General features: G+C 39.8%; 1 protein-coding gene across 2 annotated transcripts in view; it reads left to right on the forward strand.

Annotated features, from left to right (window-relative positions):
- eprs1 (glutamyl-prolyl-tRNA synthetase 1) overlaps positions 1–22500 on the forward strand; it is a 92385-nt gene that overhangs the window by 12940 nt on the left and 56945 nt on the right. For both annotated transcript variants that reach the window (XM_072580756.1, XM_072580757.1), the window contains exons 2-6: positions 2506–2590; positions 6284–6383; positions 11007–11163; positions 21056–21195; positions 22099–22193. In XM_072580756.1, the coding sequence (XP_072436857.1) occupies positions 2506–2590; positions 6284–6383; positions 11007–11163; positions 21056–21195; positions 22099–22193 (577 nt within the window). The remainder of the gene's footprint in view (positions 1–2505; positions 2591–6283; positions 6384–11006; positions 11164–21055; positions 21196–22098; positions 22194–22500) is intronic.

Consider the following 22500-nt stretch of genomic DNA (forward strand, 5'->3'; position numbering starts at 1 on the left):
CAATTATAGTAGTGTTAAAATAATTTTAACCAACAATGGTGCAACAATCGTGTCTTTAGTTTAACTGAGGAATACCTGCACTGAAGATGATGTGCAAGCATTGCAGCAAAGAGGTGTTATTGATATTGGTGCAACAATCTTAGTCAATTGTCGCAGTGTTAAAAGAATTTTAACACCTAAAAATGACTGACATGCTGAAGGATTTAAAATGCATGAAAAATCAGTGGTGTCTTCATTCCTTCTACAACTTTTTTCCAAGTTCGTATCTGGTCTAACTAAGTTTCTTGTACACACTTACTTTGTCTGTGAATAGAAAGCGGACCACAGTGACAATTGAGCAGAAAAGCGAGAGTTCATAGCATCTGGATCGTGATGAAAAGGCATAGAAGATTACACAGGAGTACAACATTGGAATAGTGACGGTGTCAGACATCAGGAAAGCAAGACTGGTGATTGAAACATTCATCAGCCAAAGTGACACTGCAAATGCTCTAAAAAGAAAATCCACAAAGCCAGCAAAGGATGAGCAACTCGATCAAGCTGTACTTTTGTGGTTTTCACAGCAGAGTGAAAAGGGAATTCCTGTGTCTGGCCTGATGATACTCGAGAAAGCTGCCAGTTTCCATGAATGACTCCACACCGGTGAGTCTGATCACAGCATATCATTGGGCTGGTTACAGCACTTCAAACATCATCATGGCATTAGGCAACTCGCCGTTCTTGGAGAGCAGAAGTCTGTGGATGACAGCACCGTGGAAGGGTACAGACAGAAACTGCAATCCATCATTCATGAAGGAAACTATGAACTTGAGCAATAAGACACTGCTGATAAAAGTGGATTGCTTTGGCATACACTGCCGGATAAAACACTTGCATTCACCACAGAAAAGCAGGTGTTGGGACATAAAGTGCAGAAGGATTGCATCACGATATTCCATTGTGTCAATGCCACCGGCACTCATAAATTACGGCTTGTCTACATTGGGCGATGTGCTAATCCATGTTGCTTCAAGAACTAGTTTCCTGTAAAGTACAAAGCATAAAATAAGGCATGGATGTCATATCCACGTTTCTCATCCTGGTTCCATGAAGGTTTTTTACCTGCTATCAATCACATTTGGCAAGCGCTGGACTTGAGCAACGAACCCTTTTGTTTGTTGACAACGCGGGGGCGCACACTAAAAGGCAGCCAGTTAGAATCAGCAGATGGACCCATCAAGTGTTAGTTTTTACCACTCAACACCACTTCAAGGTTACAGCCGCATGATCAGGGAATCATTGCAATTATGAAAAAATATTATCACCGTAACATGTTGCGTGCCATCCTGGGTGAAGACAATGCAGAGAAAGGACTGCAGGAAATGATAAAAGTATTCACAGTCAAGGACGCTGTGTTCATGATTGCTGAATCTTGGGACCACACCAAGCCATCGACAACTGCGGTGTGTTTGTACAATGATTTGCGTGTTGGGAGCCGTGCCAGTGAAGAGGACACCTGTCCAGAACAAAGGCTAACCACGGACATCACTGAAAACTGGAGACGGTTGGGTTTCGGAGATTTTTGTAGAGACTGAGATCAATGCTTGGGTGAACTGTGACAATGACATCGGAACCGAGACATTCAGTGATGATCAGATAGTCAACGTAAGTCCCAGAAGAACAGCAAGGAAAGTGTGGATGGTAAGGAAAATCTGATACCAACACCACCTCCGTTAACTAAGCTGTTGACAGTTTGTGACTTTTCATGGAGTGTTATGAAACAAGACTAAGTCGACGCCGTTAAGTTGATGCATCTTCACCAAATGTTATCATTCACAAGAAAAAAGAGACAGCAGCACCTCAACAGCTGCTGGATATTTTCTTCAGAATTAATAACTAACCTCCACCTCAATGAATTCTATTTACTATACAGATAGACCAAAAAGTGATCTGGTTTGTAAAATGTCATGGACTTTTAAGCGATATCCTGTGTCGTACAAATAATAGCAATTGAATGAAATAAAATGTCTGTAAACATGCTTTTTAATGCACTTGTATGCATTGTGGCTTCCTTTGTTTAAGGTCAAATCAATTAACCGAATACTCAATTATCCGAATGAAAACCTGCCTGCCCATCGACTTTGGATAATCGAGGTTCCTCTGTGTGTGCAAAATTTGTGAAGAAACATTTCACATTAAGGGAGAGGAGTGTTTGTGGCAGCAAATAAAGATTTATCTCTTTCAGCGGCAGTTACTTATACTGTTCGAAATACACTATTGCAAATGCAGACCAGATGAATTGAATGTTGATGTTCAGAATTAATATTTAAGTTTCTGTAGTTTCCTTTGTGTAATCATTCGCCATTTCCATAGATGTTTATTTAAAACAAAATCATTGTCTTAATGAACTAAGTTTGGTGTTATTTATGGACAAGATTTCCTTATCCTTATGTTGAACTTTAATTCTCATGTGAAACTGGATGCTTAATATAAAGCTGAGAATGAGAATTTTTGTTATTCTTGTAGGTGTATTACTAACTGTGGAACATGTAAAAAACTCTGTCAATGTGTTGGTTGAAGAGGGTAAAGAGAATGCGCTGCAGATTTCTGAGTAAGTATTCTCAGTTGCTTCTGTTGCTCTTATTTTAACTGAGAGAGCCTGGCTCTTTAAACATGGTTTAGTCATCACTTCAGAGTGATAGAAAATTTCAACATTTAAAACATTGGTAACCACAGACTTTGATATGCTTAACTCTTCTATACCCAGTGAAATAGCCTGGGAACCCTCTGTTTTCAACAATGCAACTCCCTGCTATCTTCATGAGGGCCATTAGGAATGGGTAATAAAACTGACCTTGCTGACCACAGCCACATTCCTATCAAAAATCAGATGACAGCCTAAATCATCATGCTGTGTACGTTCTTGCTGTCTTTGCCTTTGTGCTTACCAAAGCTCGTACAAAAGACTGCTCAAAATCTGTGTCCATGTCTGTGCTTGGGCCATAGTTCCAGTTTTCTTTTTACTACTCCCTGCTTCTGCGATGCATCTTGAGATGTTTTGTGCAAAATGTGTTCCACAGATGTGAGCTATTCTAAATGCTGATGATTGCAACTTTGAGGGACTAATCATTACGATGATTATCATTATCATTTTTTGGAATCTAGAATTACTGACTTGGTAATATTATCATCCAGGACCTTAATGAGTCAGTTGACAACCAAAAGCTTTATGGTCACTTTGTTTTTCTTTTTATTGATAGAAGCTTTTTAGCTCCAAACTTTTTAACTAGAAATAGAATTCTCAAATCACTGTCGTGGAGTTGAAATTTGTGCTTCCTGATTTGTTATTCCAGGAACATAACTAGTACATTAGTTCACCTTTCAATTTTACTGTGAAGCTGATGACAAGTAGTAGACTACCACAAATGGAATCATGGGACATAGCATTGGAGATGTGCTGGCCAATGGGCATATAGGAATTATGAATTCCATTATGATGGAAAGTGCATGGGGTAATTGGCAATTAAGATGGAAGATTCTGTGGTTTAATCCATCAGGTCAAATTGGTGCAAAAGTGAGACACAAACCAAATTGAAAAGGGGAAACTGTCATTTCCAAATGAATTGATAGAACATGTATCAGTGTAAGTGGCAGCAGGGAGATAATGGCCTTGAGTTTTGTAGCTGGAAGAAATGAACAGTGAGGACTTCATGTTCATTGTTAAGAATGGAGTGCTCAAATGAGTATTTGAGTGCTGTAGCTGTAAGGGAGCAGGTTTCGATGACAATCTTGAGATCAGATTCATATGATGACCCATAATAGTTTGGCAGAAAAAATCATGATTATGTCTTCTATCAATAATGTCTCTTGGAGCAAAAGAATAAATAGACCATGTATTGGTCAGATCCTGTATTTCAGTGGATGTGTTCAGGTGAGGTTATTGGTTTGGGATCACCTTTTGTTGGAAGATTCCAAAAGTAGATGCGTGAGAGGCAGTGGAGGAGCATCGAACAATGCTAGGTACACGTATAGGGTAAAGCTTTGATCTATAATTATAAACTGAGATAAGCTGTGTATGGCTAAGAATTCAAGCCAAAGCTTGAGAATGGTATAGTAATTGAAAAGTTAAAGTTGCCTGTTGTACTGAATTCTAAATCTGAACTGAATGTTTGAAACTGTACTTTGATCTTCTTAACTCCACAACATCTTTCGTGATGAATTGTAGAGAAACTACTGCCAATTTAGTCCTAACATAGCTTTCTTTCCCTATTATAATCAACAGAGCTATACATTAAAAAATCGATCTTAAAGTTAAAACAAACAATTCTCTCCATATTCTCAATTTCTTGTCTTCTGCTAGAGTGTCCCCCTACATCTGTTTGGCCCACATTCTCTTTATATTACTTCTTGTCTTTGCTGATCATGCATTTCACCTGACTGATTTGTTGTTCTATGACAAGATCAGATTAGATTACTTAGTGTGGAAACAGGTCCTTCGGCTCAACAAGTCCACACCGACCCTTCGAAGAGCAACCCACCCAGACCCATTCCCCTACATTTACCCCTTCACCTAACACTACGGGCAATTTAGCTTGGCTTAGCACTGTTGTGGTTCTATTCGCCGAGCTGGGAATTTGTGTTGCAGACGTTTCGTCCCCTATCTAGGTGACATCCTCAGTGCTTGGGAGCCTCCTGTGAAGCGTTTCTGTGATTTTTTTCCTCCGCCATTTGTAGTGGTTTGAATCTGCTGCTTCCGGTTGTCAGTTCCAGCTGTCCGTTGTAGTGGTCAGTATATTGGGTCCAGGTCGATGTGCTTATTCATTAAATCTGTGGATGAGTGCCATGCCTCTAGGAATTCCCTGGCTGTTCGCGGTTTGGCTTGTCCTATAATAGTAGTGTTGTCCCAGTCGAATTCATGTTGCTTGTCATATGGAGAGATGTGTGGCTACCAAGGATAGCTGGTCGTATCGTTTTGTGGCTAGTTGGTGTCATGGATGCGGATCGTTAGCTGTCTTCCTGTTTGCCCTATGTAGTGTTTTGTGCAGTCCTTGCATGGGATTTTGTACACTACATTGGTTTTGCTCATGCTGGGTAACAATGTAGTGTTCAAAATCCCATGCAAGATCTGCACAAAACACTACATAGGACAAACAGGAAGACAGCTAACGATCCGCATCCATGACACCAACTAGCCACGAAACGATACGACCAGCTATCCTTGGTAGCCACACATCTCTCCATATGACAAGCAACATGAATTCGACTGGGACAACACTACTATTATAGGACAAGCCAAACCGCGAACAGCCAGGGAATTCCTAGAGGCTTGGCACTCCTCCATAGATTCAATGAATAAGCACATCGACCTGGACCCAATATACCAACCACTGCAGCGGACAGCTGGAACTGACAACCGGAAGCGGCAGATACAAATCACTACAAATGGCGGAGGAAAGATCACAGAAGCGCTTCACAGGAGGATGTCACCTAGACAGGGGACGAAACGTCTGCAACACAAGTTCCCAGCTTGGCGAACAGAACCACAACAACGATCACCCGAGCTACAAATCTTCTCACAAACTTTGGCCTAGCACTGTTGCCTCACAGTGCCAGAGACCCGGGTTCAATTCCCACCTCAGGCAACTGTCTGTGTGGAGTTTGCACATTCTCCCCGTGTCTGCGTGGGTTTCCTCCCACAGACCAAAGATATGCAGGTTAGGTGAATTGGCGTATGTCTAAGCATTATTTCACAGGTCAAGCATGACCTTGGTCCTTGGTTTTCCAGTTGATGAAATTTGGACAACAATTTTGTATTTAAATTTCTTTTCATTTTTGTCCTGTTTGAATTTTCTAGATCTTAAAGTTTTGAAAGAACTATTCTTGGTATAATTACTTGGTCAGTAAATCCAAAATCAGAGTACCAAGCTATGTTATGAAAACTAACAGGAGTATCAGTCTCAAAAAATGCACTTTACAGACTTCATACGGCCAAATGATACAAAGTTTGAACACTATTGTTCTGTAGCTACTGGACAGTTTGACTTTCAGAAGTGCAATTTGACTTGATGTACTCATGAAATACCGAACCATTATAATCTTTTTATACTTTTCCCTAAATATTGATATTATCTGTACTCAAATGGCCTTAACCAGATCATGCACATGCGAAGAATGTGTCATATCATGTGTGTCAGGGAATATAAAAATAGCAAATTATTTATATTTTACATTTTTAATGATTTATGATAAAAACTTATTGAATCCTGTGAAGTTATTGTAGTGTAATCTACTCTCAATTTTACAGAGACGTTGTATTTAATGATGTGAATTCCATCGTTCGCTACCTGGCTCGGGTAGATACAGAAAATAAGCTGTATGGATGTAACCTACTAGAACAAACTGAGGTAAGAGTTTGAGCGTCTGTAGGACAACATATTGGTCTTAGCAATGGACAGGTATAATCAACAGGAGTAGTATTTTTAATGGCAATATCTGCCTTTCAGAATAAAGTATCTGATGGCTACATGAGTCTTGAATTTCATCAGGTCCCGGTTGCTGGCTAATTGTTGCTTGTATTTTCAGAAGAGAATTCAATCAATGTTTAATTGGGTGTGTTGTTTTAACTGTCCTGTCTCAGACAGAAGTAAATGACTTCTCCTTATCTTTTAGCTCTTTATTTTGTCATCTACAAACCAAATCAATTGACCTAGTGAAAAGTACCACAATGTCTAGTTTCCATTGCCAACCATATTGTAGAAGTGATTATTTAAATTTGTCTGCATTATTAGTTTTTTTGTATGTCTGATTCTGTGGATTCTAATATTTTTATTCTAATAAATTCTGTAGAAAATATTTAGTGTTTTTTTTAATCAAAACATATGACTAAACTTTCACTCAACAATCTTAACTAATTGTTGCTGATGGAAGACTATTTTGACCCTTACCTAACAGGCTAGACACTGACCACCACCAGCAGCAGCAGTAATGGGACAGAAATAAAAGCCCAAGCCCCACAAATCTATATGTAAAATCAGAGTAAATTCACTAATTTTAAATTAATTAATTCTAGGGAACTGTGGAAAGCCAATTAAAATCATGTCATTTCCCCAGAACTTGAAGGGAAAATAAAAGACTAATAATCTTGATCTTAAACTCTTAGTTGAAAATAGTTCTTCTGGCTGGTATGAATCACTTATGAATACATGCATTTGTTTCTGTGGAAACTTTGTTACCAATTAGATTTGATCATTTTTTTATTTCTTGCCCATGGCAGCCTTATTCTGACTGTCCTGTGGCTGTTGATTTGCTTCCTTGATCACCAGGTTTTTGCTTTACATGGTATCTTCCCACTCAACAAATACTCCCAGTGAGGCTGACTATTGGAGTTTATATTTTATCACTACTCTTTCTATTGATACAATGTTGACATGCTAATCATGATCCTCCGGCTACATCTGTTTCCTTTCTCACTCTTTACATTTTCCCATACCACTCCCCTGACACCACATCACCATGTTATGATACCACTCCATGTTATGCTGTTGTCAGTTTCTCTTGCTGCAAGTTTCTTTCTCCTTGAAAGTTTGAGTCAAGAATCTGTAATGAAAGTGATTCACCTGATTTCTTTTTCTCTGGAACACTCTCTCCCTGGATCAGAAAGAGGAAATGAGCCAATTCCCTTTCCAGCAGCTCTAATTCTTTGACTTAGATATTTTCTAAAGTTTTGGAAGTTGTTGTTAGAGCTCACTTTCTTTTAAGTACTATTTTAATGCATAATCACTGGTATGCTTTTAGGCATGCAGGTGGCTCTGATCTTATTACTTATGTTGTCCACCTCCAGAACCCTGAATAGTGAATTACTGACATTTCCTTGTCACACCTCTCTTTGCTCATTCCCTGATCTTTGATTTGTCATGGTGCTTTTAGTTTGACTTGCTTTTGGAACATGAGTGTCACTGACAAAGCAAGCACGTATTGCTTATCATTGACTTTGATTATGTGACTGAGCTGCCTTTCTTTAACAGCTGCCATCCTTGTGATTCAGATGCTGTCACAGTTCTGAGAGTGAGATGCAGAATTTTGACCTAAAAATGTCTGATATTCAATATTGTATTAATTAAATTTTTTCCTTGAAAATATTAGGAAGCCTGAAGCTATTGTTCTTGGTTACTCATTCCTATTCACTGATGCTATGTATCCTCCAGACTCTGTGTTGAGCTGAGCAAGACTGTTACAATCTGGCCCTGAACTGAAGTTCTAACTCCTTATCCTCTCTAACATCAAAGCTGACTACTTGCACCTTCATAACGTTGCCCATTTCTATCCATGTCTTGGCAGCTTTGCTTAAACTCATTTCTGTGCCTTTTGTTCTTACTATTTTCGACTTCCAAAGTATTCCTATGTAACACAATATAATTCCTTCAAGTTATCTCAGACTGAGTGTGATAAATTGATGAGTTAATACAAGGAAATTGACATGGGAAGTGGAAATAATTTTACTGTACTGAACTACTGAAAATGCATCCATGTCAAGATGTGAATTTTAAATATTTGACATCGATGAAAGCTAAAAAGTGTAAATCATATGCAAATATTTTTAAACTACGTCTGCAAGACTCTAAGCACCCAGCATTTAATCTGATTACTGCATAATTGTTATTTTTTTTTCTATTTTGTTAACTTAATTTTTGTCTGTTTAAAGAAATCCAGAAGCGTTAATATTTGTAAATCTGTTGAACCCCTACTGTAAACACAGCAATCCATTTCTATAGTTTTTGAGATTCTAATAGGCTAAGGCTGTCAATCTGTATGATTTTAATTGGAGATATCAGCAGTGTGAATTCAATATGACGTATAATTTCAATTTGAACCAATTGATGATTAAAATTAAAAAAACACTGTATTTTGTGAGCTTCATTCTCATCTTATTCTTAGAAATTGCACATGTTCTTATGTTTTTGAAGATTTGTTTCTTCAAATATAAGTTTTAATCAAGACCTAAAGGTCTATAGTGTTAAAAACCTTGGTATTTAAACAATAGTGAATTCTGTAGATTTAAATTCATGCATTCAAATATTGTCTCTGCTTTCAGAATGGTTGAGGTGGTGGTGAGGATTTTTACGGTATTTGTTTTATTGCGTGTAATTTACATCTGTCACCCACTAAATGACTTTTATTGTTTGGAACTAGTTGTGAATCTAAAGAAGTGAATACATGTACATTGAATTTGGGCCCTGCTGCCACGTCAGCTTGTCTTTTCATAAAATTCTGTAACTCTACACCATTTGGGACAGATGGAAGTAATTTTTGTGCCACTTTTTTTTTTACCTTACTGATACAGTGGATTTAGAATGTTCAAGTTAGAAAGTTAATTATCTGCAATGAATTATTTTGAGTTTTTGCTTTACATTTAAATGTTTGCATTTCTCAGGACTTTTGGAAAGAGAATTCAGAAATTTCTGTAGGAAAACAAACTTGAATTTCATAATAACTTCTATGTTAGTTGTTGTGGTTCTGTTCACCGAGCTGGGAATTTGTCTTGCAAACGTTTCGTCCCCTGTCTAGGTGACATCCTGTGAATCCAGGAGGCTCCCAAGCACTGAGGATGTCACCTAGACAGGGGACGAAACGTTTGCAAGACAAATTCCCAGCTCGGCGAACAGAACCACAACAACGAGCACCCGAGCTACAAATCTTCTCCCAAACTTTGAACACCTACGGGCGAGAGACACTAAGACAAGCCAGGAAATGGGAATCCTGTGCCAACCGCCTAAGCGCCACATACTTCTATGTTAGTGCCTATTCTTTTTATCATCTCCATCTACCAACCTCAGCCACAATTTAATTTTGTCCTTTTTCTAAAGTCATTAACTTTTTGGGAGTACAGTTTCAATTGCCTTTGTTGGTTACCTTGTTAAATAGTTATTTCTAATGTGTAAGCTTTGAATAAAGAGTGTAGGATAGCTCTTTGATGCCTTAGCTGAAGGTTCTTGGATCCATTTCCCATTGTAAAGTCCCAGTTGCTGGGGAGAAAGTTACTTGAGGTTGGAAAAACACAGTTCTTCCTTCCTTGCAATAAACAGTTAACGTAGTGGAAGAAGAAAATGCCTGCAATTTAAAGTCAAGTTTTCTATTTATAATAAAGCTTTCAGAAAAGCAAAATAGTAAACATGATTTTGCTTGGCAGTTCATTAGGGGTTGAGTGAAATATTAGGGTTGGGATCCAAAATCTTTTGAAAATGATCACTTAAATAGTGAGTTATTCCCAATTATATTCAGGTTATGATGAGTTTGGAGTGAATGTTTAGAACTGTGCAATGCTGGAATAATGTAAAAACAATGACTGCAGATGCTGAAAATCAAATACTGGATTAGTGGTGCTGGAATAATTTACAGGTCCCCGTGAAAGGACATGCATGAATTGACACTGAATCATTTGTGTGTATGCATAAAATAGAGCGATTGGATATGGTATTAAAACAAATCAACTTGTATATTTTGTCCGACATTCTTAAGAATGTGACTTTAGTGACAGTATTGTCTACATGTTAAAGGATATGCATTTTCCTAACTATGCAATCCAGATTTTTAATAACCTAAATTTCCATAATCTCTTATGGTGTTAACATTTATGTAATGATTTTAAAAAATAAATTTCTGAAAGCCAGTTGCAAGACTACTTGACATATTTATTACTAACTTGTATTGGGTAGGATTATAATTTTATTTTGAGATAAGAGTCAAAGTATTTGGCTTTTATGAAACAAAATAAAAACATCAACTTTTTAAAAGATACTTAAGTAATGCAAACTTTATAGCATACTACAAAGTAATAGGATTCCTGCTTTCGTCATTTCTTTTGAGGTGTTCTCATAACAACAGGAATTATCTTTCGATAAATGTCATGAACCAAGGATTACTTGCCTTTAATAAAAACTTGCATTACCTTTCAACATTGTACCTGTGTGGATATTGCTACTATCAAATTAATAACTTTGAACTTTTTGCGATAATCCTTCTGTTGGCAGGTGGACCATTGGTTGGAGTTCAGCAAAACAAGGTTGGCAAGTTCTGCTGTGTTCCCTGCAGCAATACAAGAGCTGAATTATGCACTTTCTCTCAGGACATTCCTGGTTGGACATGAATTGACACTGGCTGATCTCTGTGTATGGGCAGCATTGAAAGGTTGGCAAAAGAATTGTGTTATTTAAAATGGAGTTGCTTTTATAAATGGCGTCTCTGCTGTGTTATGGAGGATGCTATTTTAGCCTGAATTTTGAAGCTAAAAATATAAATTCTTGATGAAGTAATTACATTGAAAAATGATCTAACTTCATTTGAGAAAATAATCATATATTTTTACAGACATGACTTCACAGTGCCATTTAATTTGCTTGGACTACAATAATAAGACTTGGAAACCTTTAAAGTAATTGAAAACCAACATCTGTGATGAACAGACTATCTTGGTCAGCCATGTAATATGATAGTGAAAGTAGTAGAGAAAACTGACTTGCTTTTTATTAAGGTCCTTAATTTGGAAAAATACCCAACAAACTTTAATAGGCATTACCTATTATACTTGTGAATTAGATCATAATTCAATTGGAATTGTTAATTTAAGGTTGAAAGTGGTTTATTGTATATTTCAAAGCTTGTGTTTCTGAATATTTACGTTATTTCAAGACTGGAAGTTGGTTTAATCTGTACCTTAGTTCGGTGTTTAGTATGGTGCTACAGTTTCCACTCTGCATAGTCAGGAAAATGTCAAAATATCACTTCTTATCCAGTTCTGCTATTGTGTTACTCTGTCCGGCTTGTCACTGTCCTTATCAATTGGGTGATGAAATATAATGAATTTCTGCTGAGTTTCTTTTTTGCATCCTGAAAGTAAAAGTCTATTTATGTCCACTGGACATACAAAAACACTTCACAACCAATTAAGTGTTATTGAGATCATCATTGGTGTAATTTGGGAAAAACAACAGTTAATTTGACATAGCATAGCCCAATTAAAAGCTATATGTGAACATCCTCAGTTTGTTTTCTGATATTGATTGATTGATGGATAAATGTGGGCCAGGGCACCATGGTCAGTTCCCCTGTACTTTGAAGTATATCTTTAAATCTTTCATGCTCACCTCTGAAGGCAGACAGAGCTTCATTTTTCAATGTCTTGTCTGATAGACAGCATTTTCGATAGAGCACTCTGAGTACAGCACTGTGATGTCAGGACTAAATTTTGTGTTGAAACCCTACAGTGGAATTGTAACTCTCCATTTTGAGGGGCTAGGTTGCTCCCAACTGACCCACTGTTGACAGATGGTAATATTAGAATGGTTCATTCAACCAGAAAAATACTATGTTAAAGGCTAATAGGTATCCACAAAGGCTGCACTTCGGATATCATGGGCATCAACAAAGCTAACATGTCAATAAGGTTTGCAGCTAAGGTTTAGTAATAATCTGCGCATTTATTGTCTATAAAATTAGTAAACGTAAACTCATTATTTTGAGGCATTTGATTGAACTTTATTAAGGTGTACTTTTTTGAGTACAAAGGAAAGATACTAAATGTGTTCAAACAATTTGCTGTTATCCTGAATATAGGCATGTTAGTCAATTATTGCACCCACAAAGCCCCTCCAAAAAGGGGGGTGACAGCTTGTATGTTAAGTGTTGAAGTGAACAGCTGATATGGTTGGCTGCCAATTTGAAAGGTGGGAAAAGTACAGTAATTAATTATTAAATTAATGTAGCATGGTTTATTAAATAAACTCGCTTAAAAAGTTGCTTTTAACCATAACTAAAGCATTTCAAGTTTCAGCAATTTTGTGGTCTTCAGTGTTCCATGTAAAGAGTTTGATCAAACAAATCAAGGGGGTGGCATGGTGTCTCAGTGGTTAGCACTGCTGCCTCACAGCACCAGGGTGCCAGGATTGATTCCAGCCTTTGGCAACTGTCTGTGTGGAGTTTGCATATTCTCCCTGTGTCTGCATGGGTTTTCTCCGGGTGCTCCGGTTTCCTCCCACAATCCAAAGATTGTGCAGGTCAGGTGAATTGGCTAAGCTAAATTGTCCATAGTGTTAGGTGCACTAGGCAGAGGGAAATGGGTCTGGATGGGTTACTCTTTGGAGGGTCGGTGTGGACTGGTTGGGCTGAAGGGCCTGTTTCCACACTATAGGGAATCTAACCTAAACTATTCTGAATCAACTTGGCAATGACATCACCCTTAGGATCCCAATCTGCATTAGATTTTGTGTTTTTGGTGTCTGAATCCTCCTTTCTCAAACATCTTTGCTGATGTAATATTCTGGGATTTCATGTCTTTGCTGCTTTTCGACAGTAAATCACTGGAAACTGATCATTTTTGCATTGTGGTCACTTGGTACTCTGAGCAATCTTATACCCAGACCTCCTGAATGACAGGTTGGGACAATACCACAAGCACCTTTGCTGAGAGATCTTGTGTTGCAACAGAGGGCCAAGCCCCACCTGCTCCAGAGGTCTGAACAGATTACTTAGAAAGTATCTACAAGCCCTCTGTTCAGTAAAGCACTGACACCAACTCGCTAAAAGCGAAGTAGTGTGGGTACTGGAGACCTGAAACAAAAACAGAAGGTGCTGGATAAACTCAGCAGGTCTGGCAGTAACTGTGAGGAAAGAAACTGTTAACCTTTTGAGTCCAGTGTGTCTCTGCTTCCAAACTGACCACTATCTGTCTATTGCTCTGATACCTTTGTAAAACTCTACGTTGATTTGGTCTACTTCACCAAAAATGCAATGCCTAAATCTATGCTTAAATAAACCCCACTCCAGGTACTGGCTCCGACCCCACTCCCAGCTCCACACCCACACCAGATCCCAGCTCCCGGCCCTGCCGAGTTTTCACCATCCCTCCAGACCTCCCACTCACTGAGGACGAACGATCAGTCCTCAGCAAAGGACTCACCTTCATCCCCCTCCATCCATGCATCAATGAATTTAATACACGACGTGACATCGAACAATTCTTCCGTCGCCTCCGCCTCCGAGCTTATCAGGACTCACAATCAGGACTCCCGCCCACCTTCCGAGGACCCCTTCGCCCACCTCCAACACACTGCATCCACCTGGACACCCCGCGCTGGCCTATTACCTGCCCTCGACTTCTTCATTTCCAACTGCCGCCGGGACATTAACCGCCTCAACCTGTCGTCCCCCCTCCCCCACTCCAACCTCTCACCCTCACAACGCGCAGCCCTCCAATCCCTCTGCTCCAATCCCAACCTCACCATCAAGCCAGCGGATAAAGGGGGCGCAGTGGTAGTCTGGCGCACTGACCTCTACACCGCTGAAGCCAAACGCCAACTCGAGGACACCTCTTCCTACTGCTCCCTCAACCATGACCCCACCCCCCATCACCAAACCATCATCTCCCAGACCATACAGAACCTCATCACCTCAGGAGATCTCCCACCCACAGCTTCCAACTTCATAGTCCGGGAACCCCGCACTGCCTGGTTCTACCTCCTTCCCAAGATCCACAAGCCTGACCACCCTGGCCGACCCATTGTCTCAGCATGCTCCTGCCCCACTGAACTCATCTCTACCTACCTTGACACTGTCCTATCCCCCCCTAGTCTAGGAACTCCCCACATACGTTCGAGACACCACCCACGCCCTCCACATCCTCCAAGACTTCCGTTTCCCCAGCCCCCAACGCCTTATCTTCACCATGGATATCCAATCCCTCTACACCTCCATTCGCCATGACCAGGGCCTCCAAGCCCTCCGTTTTTCCCTCTCCAGACGTCGCCAACAGTACCCTTCCACCGACACTCTCATTCGTTTGGCCGAACTGGTCCTCACCCTTAACAATTTCTCCTTTGAATCCTCCCACTTCCTCCAGACCAAAGGCGTAGCCATGGGCACACGTATGGGCCCCAGCTATGCCTGTCTCTTTGCTGGCTATGTAGAACAGTTGATCTTCCGTAATTACACCGGCACCACTCCACACCTCTTCCTCCGCTACATTGATGACTGCATTGGCGCCACCTCGTGCTCCCGCGAGGAGGTTGAGCAATTCATCAACTTCACCAACACATTCCACCCTGACCTTAAATTTACCTGGACTATCTCTGACACCTCGCTCCCCTTCCTGGACCTCTCCATCTCCATTAATGACAACCAACTTGACACCGACATTTTTTACAAACCCACCGACTCCCACAGCTAACTGGATTACACCTCTTCCCACCCTATCTCTTGCAAAAATGCCATCCCGTATTCCCAATTTCTCCGCCTCCGCCGTATCTGCTCCCAGGAGGACCAGTTCCACCATAGGACACACCAGATGGCCTCCTTCTTTAGAGACCGCAATTTCCCTTCCCACGTGGTTAAAGATGCCCTCCAACGCATCTCGTCCACATCCCGCACCTCCGCCCTCAGACCCCACCCCTCCAACCGTAACAAGGACAGAACGCCCCTGGTGCTCACCTTCCACCCTACCAACCTTCGCATAAACCAAATCATCCACCGACATTTCGGCCACCTCCAAAAAGACCCCACCACCAGGGATATATTTCCCTCCCCACCCCTTTCCGCCTTCCGCAAAGACCGTTCCCTCCATGACTACCTGGTCAGGTCCACACCCCCCTACGACCCACCCTCCCATTCTGGCACTTTCCCCTGCCATCGCAGGAACTGTAAAACCTGTGCCCACACCTCCTCCCTCACCTCTATCCAAGGCCTTAAAGGAGCCTTCCACATCCATCAAAGTTTCACCTGCACATCCACCAATATCATTTATTGTATCCGTTGCTCTCGATGCGGTCTCCTCTACATTGGGGAGACTGGGCACCTCCTAGCAGAGCGCTTTAGGGAACATCTCCGAGACACCCGCACCAATCAACCAAACCGCCCCGTGGCCCAACATTTCAACTCCCCCTCCCACTCTGCCGAGGACATGGAGGTCCTGGGCCTCCTTCACCGCCGCTCCCTCACCACCAGACGCCTGGAGGAAGAACGCCTCATCTTCCGCCTCGGAACACTTCAACCCCAGGGCATCAATGTGGACTTCAACAGCTTCCTCATTTCCCCTTCCCCCACCTCACCCTAGTTCTAAACTTTCAGCTCAGTAACTGTCACCTGGACTTGTCCGACCTGCCTATCTTCTTTTCCACCTATCCACTCCACCCTCTCCTCCTTGACCTATCACCTTCATCTCCTCCCCCACTCACCCATTGTACTCTATGCTACTCTCTCCCCACCCCCACCCTCCTCTAGCTTATCTCTCCATGCTTCAGGCTCACTGCCTTTATTCCTGATGAAGGGCTTTTGCCCGAAATGTCGATTTCGCTGCTCATTGGATGCTGCCTGAACTGCTGTGCTCTTCCAGCACCACTAATCCAGTATTTGGTTTTCAGCATCTGCAGTCATTGTTTTTACCCTGATGATTTGAGGGCCCATTCCAATATATGCATTCTAAATTTAGACCGGATTAATTTTGAACAAAAAACTGATTAAGTAATGGTTAGTTCATGAAGGCAAAAGGATAAGGTGTGTAACATTCCAGCTAATTCCAGTCTGGCATCCTAGCACATGCACGCGAGCATGCACACCCACCCACCCCATTGGGGTCTTGTAACAGCGCATTCAGGCGATGACGAGACAAATTTGTCCAGAAACCTGTTTATGGAATTGCTTTTTCAGCTTCTCTGTCACCTTTTGGAATCCTAAAAAGAATTCTTCAGAAATGTGACAAAGGGCTTCATAGGCTCCACCCCAAACCCAGTTTTAAACAGAAACAAAATTGCCACAGCTTCTGATGACCATGAAATCAGACATGTGATTTCCAAAAACAATCCAAGTAGTTAAGTAAAGGTATGTGACTTTCCAGAAGAAGCTTTGAGTAAGTGTCCCACCTTCTAACAATCGTGACCAGTTAAGTTCAAACACATCAGAACTCCAAATGAACCCGTTTTCACAATCCCTTGGACCTGAATTGTCAAAAATAACAATAAGTACCTTCATAACAACACTTATCTTCAAAGTTGCAGAAATGAATCCCTGGGTTTGAAAATGGTATTATCTATAGACTACTAATCCAGAAACTCAGCTAATGTTCTCTGGATAAGCGTTTGAATCCAGATGGCAGATACTGGAATCGAATTAAATAAAAATCTGTAATAAAAATTCTAATGACCATGAAACTATTGTCAATTGTTGGAAAAATCCATTTGGTTCACTAATGTCCTTCAGGGAAGGAAATCTACCACCCTCACCTGGTCTGACCTACATGTGACTCCAGACCCATAGCAATGCGGTTGATGCGCAATTGCCCTGTGAAATAGCCTAGGAAGCCATTTTGTTGCACCGGTCACCAAGGGCTACAAGGGATGGACAATAAATCCTGATCACCTGGTGATGCCCACATCTCTCAAATTAATTAAAAAAAAACTTATCCAAACGTATTTGTGAAGAAATCACAACATGTAGATTAATATTTAACTTGTTGACCCATTTGTTCTCATTCAATATATAAATGTCACTAATGTCTAGTATTATTTTGGTGCTCAGATAATTCGCAGCAAAATTTCCAGTCAAAGCATGAGAAATCACATTGTTTTCCTCTGCAATATGGACAATCTGTTAAGGGCTATAATAATAAAATCCATAGAAACAGTCTGACATTGTGGTTTTTGAAATTATCTATTAAGGCTGGTGGGATGATCAGTTTATACCATTGTTTTCAGTAGCCATGACTGCCACATACTTGAAAATCTTTAAGAGCCAATATCAAACCCAGGAGCTCTTTTCCATTGTGGCGTGTCTTTTTGTGATTTAACTTTGGAAAAAATAACCAACTAGCTTCTGTGTGCCTCTCTTGTATGTAGAACTGAACTTACTCCCAGGCCATGCTATCAATTGTTACCTTGTTGAAGTTTGTGATGACCAGCTTTGATTCATTTATTAAAATTGCTTTCAGCCTCCTAAGATGCTTTTAGTCCCCTGCACTCCACCTTGGTTTTCAGTGGAGCAGCTGTGCTGAGGCTGTTTGTTACAAACTTGTGGAAGGAACCACACATCCCCAAAACCTTCATTTGGTGGAGCTTCTTGTTCCCAAGAATCAATGCTTGTACTGTTGCTGTTATTGACAACATTTGCAATCACCTTACAATGTATCTGACATAGGTTACACGTTTTTGCACATTTACTTTTGACAAGGTTTACTTCACCACCACATCAACTGACAATAATTTTCTAAATGAAGCTTCTAGTTATTCCAGGTAGTCCTCCGGGTATCAAAGTATCCCTGTATATCAAGCTAAACCACACAGTTAGGAATGTTGGCTACCAATTAGTTCATCAATTGGTGGGAAGTTTCTGCTGTATTTTTAGCCTGCATGTTATCACTCAGGATTGGAAAAATTAAAGGCTGATGTTTTTTTTAGTCTTGTTTCGGGTGTTAAGAGAACTTGCTAGTATCTCTTTTACAAACCTATGTTACTCAGAAATCTGGCACTGTCAACTCTTATATTAAAGTCTTCTAAGTGAGGAATTGGTTAAGAGTTTGCCTTTATTACTGTTGGACCATTCTGTAGTCTGCAGAACCTGGTTGAAACATTGGACTTAAGCACAAACACAGCTAAGGAACTGCAGCTGCTTTGACTGCAATCAATGGTGATTTTCAGTATTTCATGTATTTCTGCTTTAACTTGGGCTTGTTTCTCTGCACTTAAATAGTGAGGATGGTTTTTTTTTGGAGGGGATTCTTTTGCAACCACATGATGTACACCCTGGTATACACCCTGGTTTGGTCCCTATAGAATCAATTTAAGTTCTGAGCACCCTTGTTAACCCCCTCATTCTGTATCTGAATGTGAAAGTTTGGTTCAATTTTGAAATTGTCCAGGTCTTCCTTTCTCTATTCCTCACTATCTCTTTTGACTACCTGATGAAACCCATGCATCCTTAACCACCTTCTGGTGTTGGTATTAAAAATATTGATGTGGCACAGCTGATTTTTTTTTTCTGGCAACCTGCATTGTCAGTCAAATTATTTACATTCCCAGTCCTTTCACTGCCCTATATGAACCACTGAATTATGTTCAGTTCTGTTCTGCCTATAGGTAATATGCTGAGGACTTTAACTGTGTTACACACAGCCTACTCAAATTCTGAAGTTTTAGACACAAAATTAGAGGCTTGATCTGACTGGATCTCCATCAGAATTCCATATCGCAAAGGAACTGGATTAACCTTTGCTATTGCCTCAGAAATTTGTTCTCAAGAAAACGTAGTAGACTTATCCATAATAGTAAGGATATAGTTGGTTCCCTTTTGGTTAAGGCCCCACAGAGGCTGCCAACACGCTATAAAGTGGTTCCACGTGAAGTTGATATGGGGATTAGAGATATTTGCTTGATTGCTGGTGTAGTCTTCCTACAATCTGTGACATATAAAGAATTTTACAATATTGTAATACATTCTTATGATGTCTTGGCCAGTAAGAGTCTTGACTAATATAAACTGGGTCTTCCAGATCACTTAATGACTCAGGATGGGATTTTCATATCCTTAATATCTCTCTGTATTTGGATGGCACCAGTATTAGCTGAAACATCATTAACTTGTCCTCTGGTTTGTGAGGAGGTCTCGGCTTCTTCAACACAATCATCTTTTTACTATAGGAGCATTTCAGAACTCTGATTCACTTCTGGTTTGAGTAGATTGACTTACAGAAATTAGATCAGAGAAACCTTATTGGACATTTCCTTTTGATTGACCAAAACCCCAAAGGATGTTACAGATTGGCAAATACTACTAGGGTCTCTGTGCATGAAAGTTCTGGAACGTTTTTCTTCTGCAAGTTGTTTTTATTTCTTTTCCATACATTCACGCTTTCTCATTTCTAACTTTTTCTTCTTTTTCCATTTTCTATTCTATTTCATGCTGCTCATCTGCAGTTATATTCTAGCTAATTCAACTGAATTATCATCTCGATTGTATTTTTTTTACCCAAATTCAAATGTTGTGCAATTATCTCACTTGTGCCTGCTTTGTTAGACTCTGTATAGAACTCTAAGTCCATTTTTATTCTGCTGATCCAATTATCCTGATCTTTAGCGAATCACTCGGGGGTATAAATTCCCTTGGAAAGGATTATGGCAACTGTCAAAAAAATGGATTTTTATCACCATTAATGCACAAGAAACCTGGAGTTGTTCCCTTTTATCTTTTTCAGTTATTACTGCTCTACTTCTGATTTTGGTTTTGGGTGATCTGGTACTACAACTGGTGTTGGAGAAGCGCCCTCTCTCCTGCTCTCCCTCCGGCCCCCTCTACCTAGTCCTACTACTCCACTGGTCACAACATAAATTTAAATGCTCTACTTAGATACTGATATGACTAATTACAGAGGAACCTCTATTATCCGGCATTCGATTATCCAAACAGGATCACCAGTTCCCGATGCTTGGCTAAACTGTGTTATCCGGCATTCCAAACAAAATACTCCTCACCTGTGTCGTTTGGATAATCGAGGTTCCTCTGTGTTTGCTTTAATAATATTAGGTTTAGCATGAAAACATCAATCAACCAGGGCTTCTCAATAAACAACAACATTAGCGATTTACTACATATGTATGCTTGCTTTACAAGGATGCAATTAAGTTTAAGAGTGAAAATGTAAATATTTATCCTTTTGAAGTAACTCCTCACGCATGCACATACACACACGAGGTCAAGGAAAATAGAGAAATTTTCTGTTTAATTTAGTTTAATTTTGTAGAAAAACACTTTGGCCCAATAATGGCTAGTTCTTTAAGGATAAAATGTAAATTGTTCCAGGCTCTTGCAGTTTGTCATCCTTTTGCATGTGGTTACTAGACACACATAAAATCAGGTTCACTTACTTTATTAGTACTCCAAATGAGCCAATTTTCACAATCCTTTAGTGATGAGTCCTCAAAATATCAGTAAAAGAAATATCTTCATAACATGCTGAACCAGTTTTGAAAGCACAAAACTGGCTCCTATCTAAATTATAGATATATGAAATTTGTGATTAAGAACTTTTTTTTTTAATCAACAGAAAGTAGCCTTTGTCAGCAGCAACTAGGTCAGAATAAGCTATCCACTCATGTTAAACGCTGGTACAACTTCCTTGGTGCTCAGAATGCATTTCAGTCTGTGTGTACAAAATGGGCAACAGTAACTCCACAGAATACAATGGTAAGTCTGAGTTTTTCTAAAATCTTGTGACTTGCTGAATTAGTATAACTGATGAGCTGTCCCACAGAAATGATTAACTGTCAGTTTATCAGATCTGAGATTTCATTCTGATTCCTAATTGTAATACCTTTTTGTTCATCTTTCCCAGGATTTCTTCTTTTGTTGAGCATTTGTATTTTAGTTGGCTAGCTCATTTCATTAATCTTAGAGCTGTATCTATCTGCCATTACATTTAATTTGTAAAACTTACAATATTAATGCATGAATACAACTGTATACAGAACAGTTGCTTGAGTTTGAAAAAAGTTTGATGCTACAATATCCAGAGTTCCAGTGCATTGTTAACCAACAGGAATCACAGGTGGAAACATTACCATGGTTATTGCCTATATCAACAGGGCTTCTATTAGAAGGAACTTGTCTGGAGTTTGGAAGAATTTGATAAGTCTGTTACCCTGGGTTGTTCTGACTTCAGGTGGCTTCAGAGCAACATTGGCATATGCGTACAGTCTCTCTTTTATTTTTGGCATCTTGCCTTGGTCAAAGTGGCATGTGGCAATGGGAAATGTTGGATTTTCAAAGAACATAATAAAATACAGAACAAGTCACTTGGCAATTTCATACTAGTTCTAATCAAGTTTTGTCAGTAAGTTGATAGTGAGTTCAGTTGATCATCAGCCAGTTCAATTTGGAGAAGTCTGAGTTGCTCCGTCATATATTTTACGGAATTGATACTCCACAAAACGTTTTTTTTAAAAATCTGTGACCTTGAATGCATTTCAATTTAGCCTTTGTATGATTTTTGCTTCAGAAAAAAGGTTTAAATTGGATAGATCAGCTTCTTTATTTAGGATTAGGATTTTATTTAACATTGTTTTAAACAAATGTTTGTAATTTGTGTAGATGAGTGAGAAGAAGGAGGATCGTGGAAAATTTGTTGATCTGCCTGGTGCAGAAATTGGGAAAGTGGTCGTCAGATTTCCACCTGAGGCCAGTGGGTGAGTGGACAGATTCAAATTTTCTATTTTGTAATAAAACCTTAAACTGCTTTAACTTTGCTTGCACCAACTAGTGGCAAGTCATCCAACTGTAGGCTTGGAATTACTTGAAATGATCTAAAAAGCATGCACTTGAAAAATAAGTTTAAAATTAACTTTTTTTATGTCAGTTGTTGCCTACTTGTGATGTCAAAGTACTGGGTTAGGAATGAAAAATGGTGAGGGGGGAGGATTGTGGTTTTAAGATACTGAACATAATGGGAAGAAATGGAATGTTAAAATGTGAACGTAGCTCAGTAAATGAAGC

The sequence above is a fragment of the Chiloscyllium punctatum genome, chromosome 11, assembly GCF_047496795.1.
Source record: "Chiloscyllium punctatum isolate Juve2018m chromosome 11, sChiPun1.3, whole genome shotgun sequence".
Taxonomy (NCBI): domain Eukaryota; kingdom Metazoa; phylum Chordata; class Chondrichthyes; order Orectolobiformes; family Hemiscylliidae; genus Chiloscyllium; species Chiloscyllium punctatum.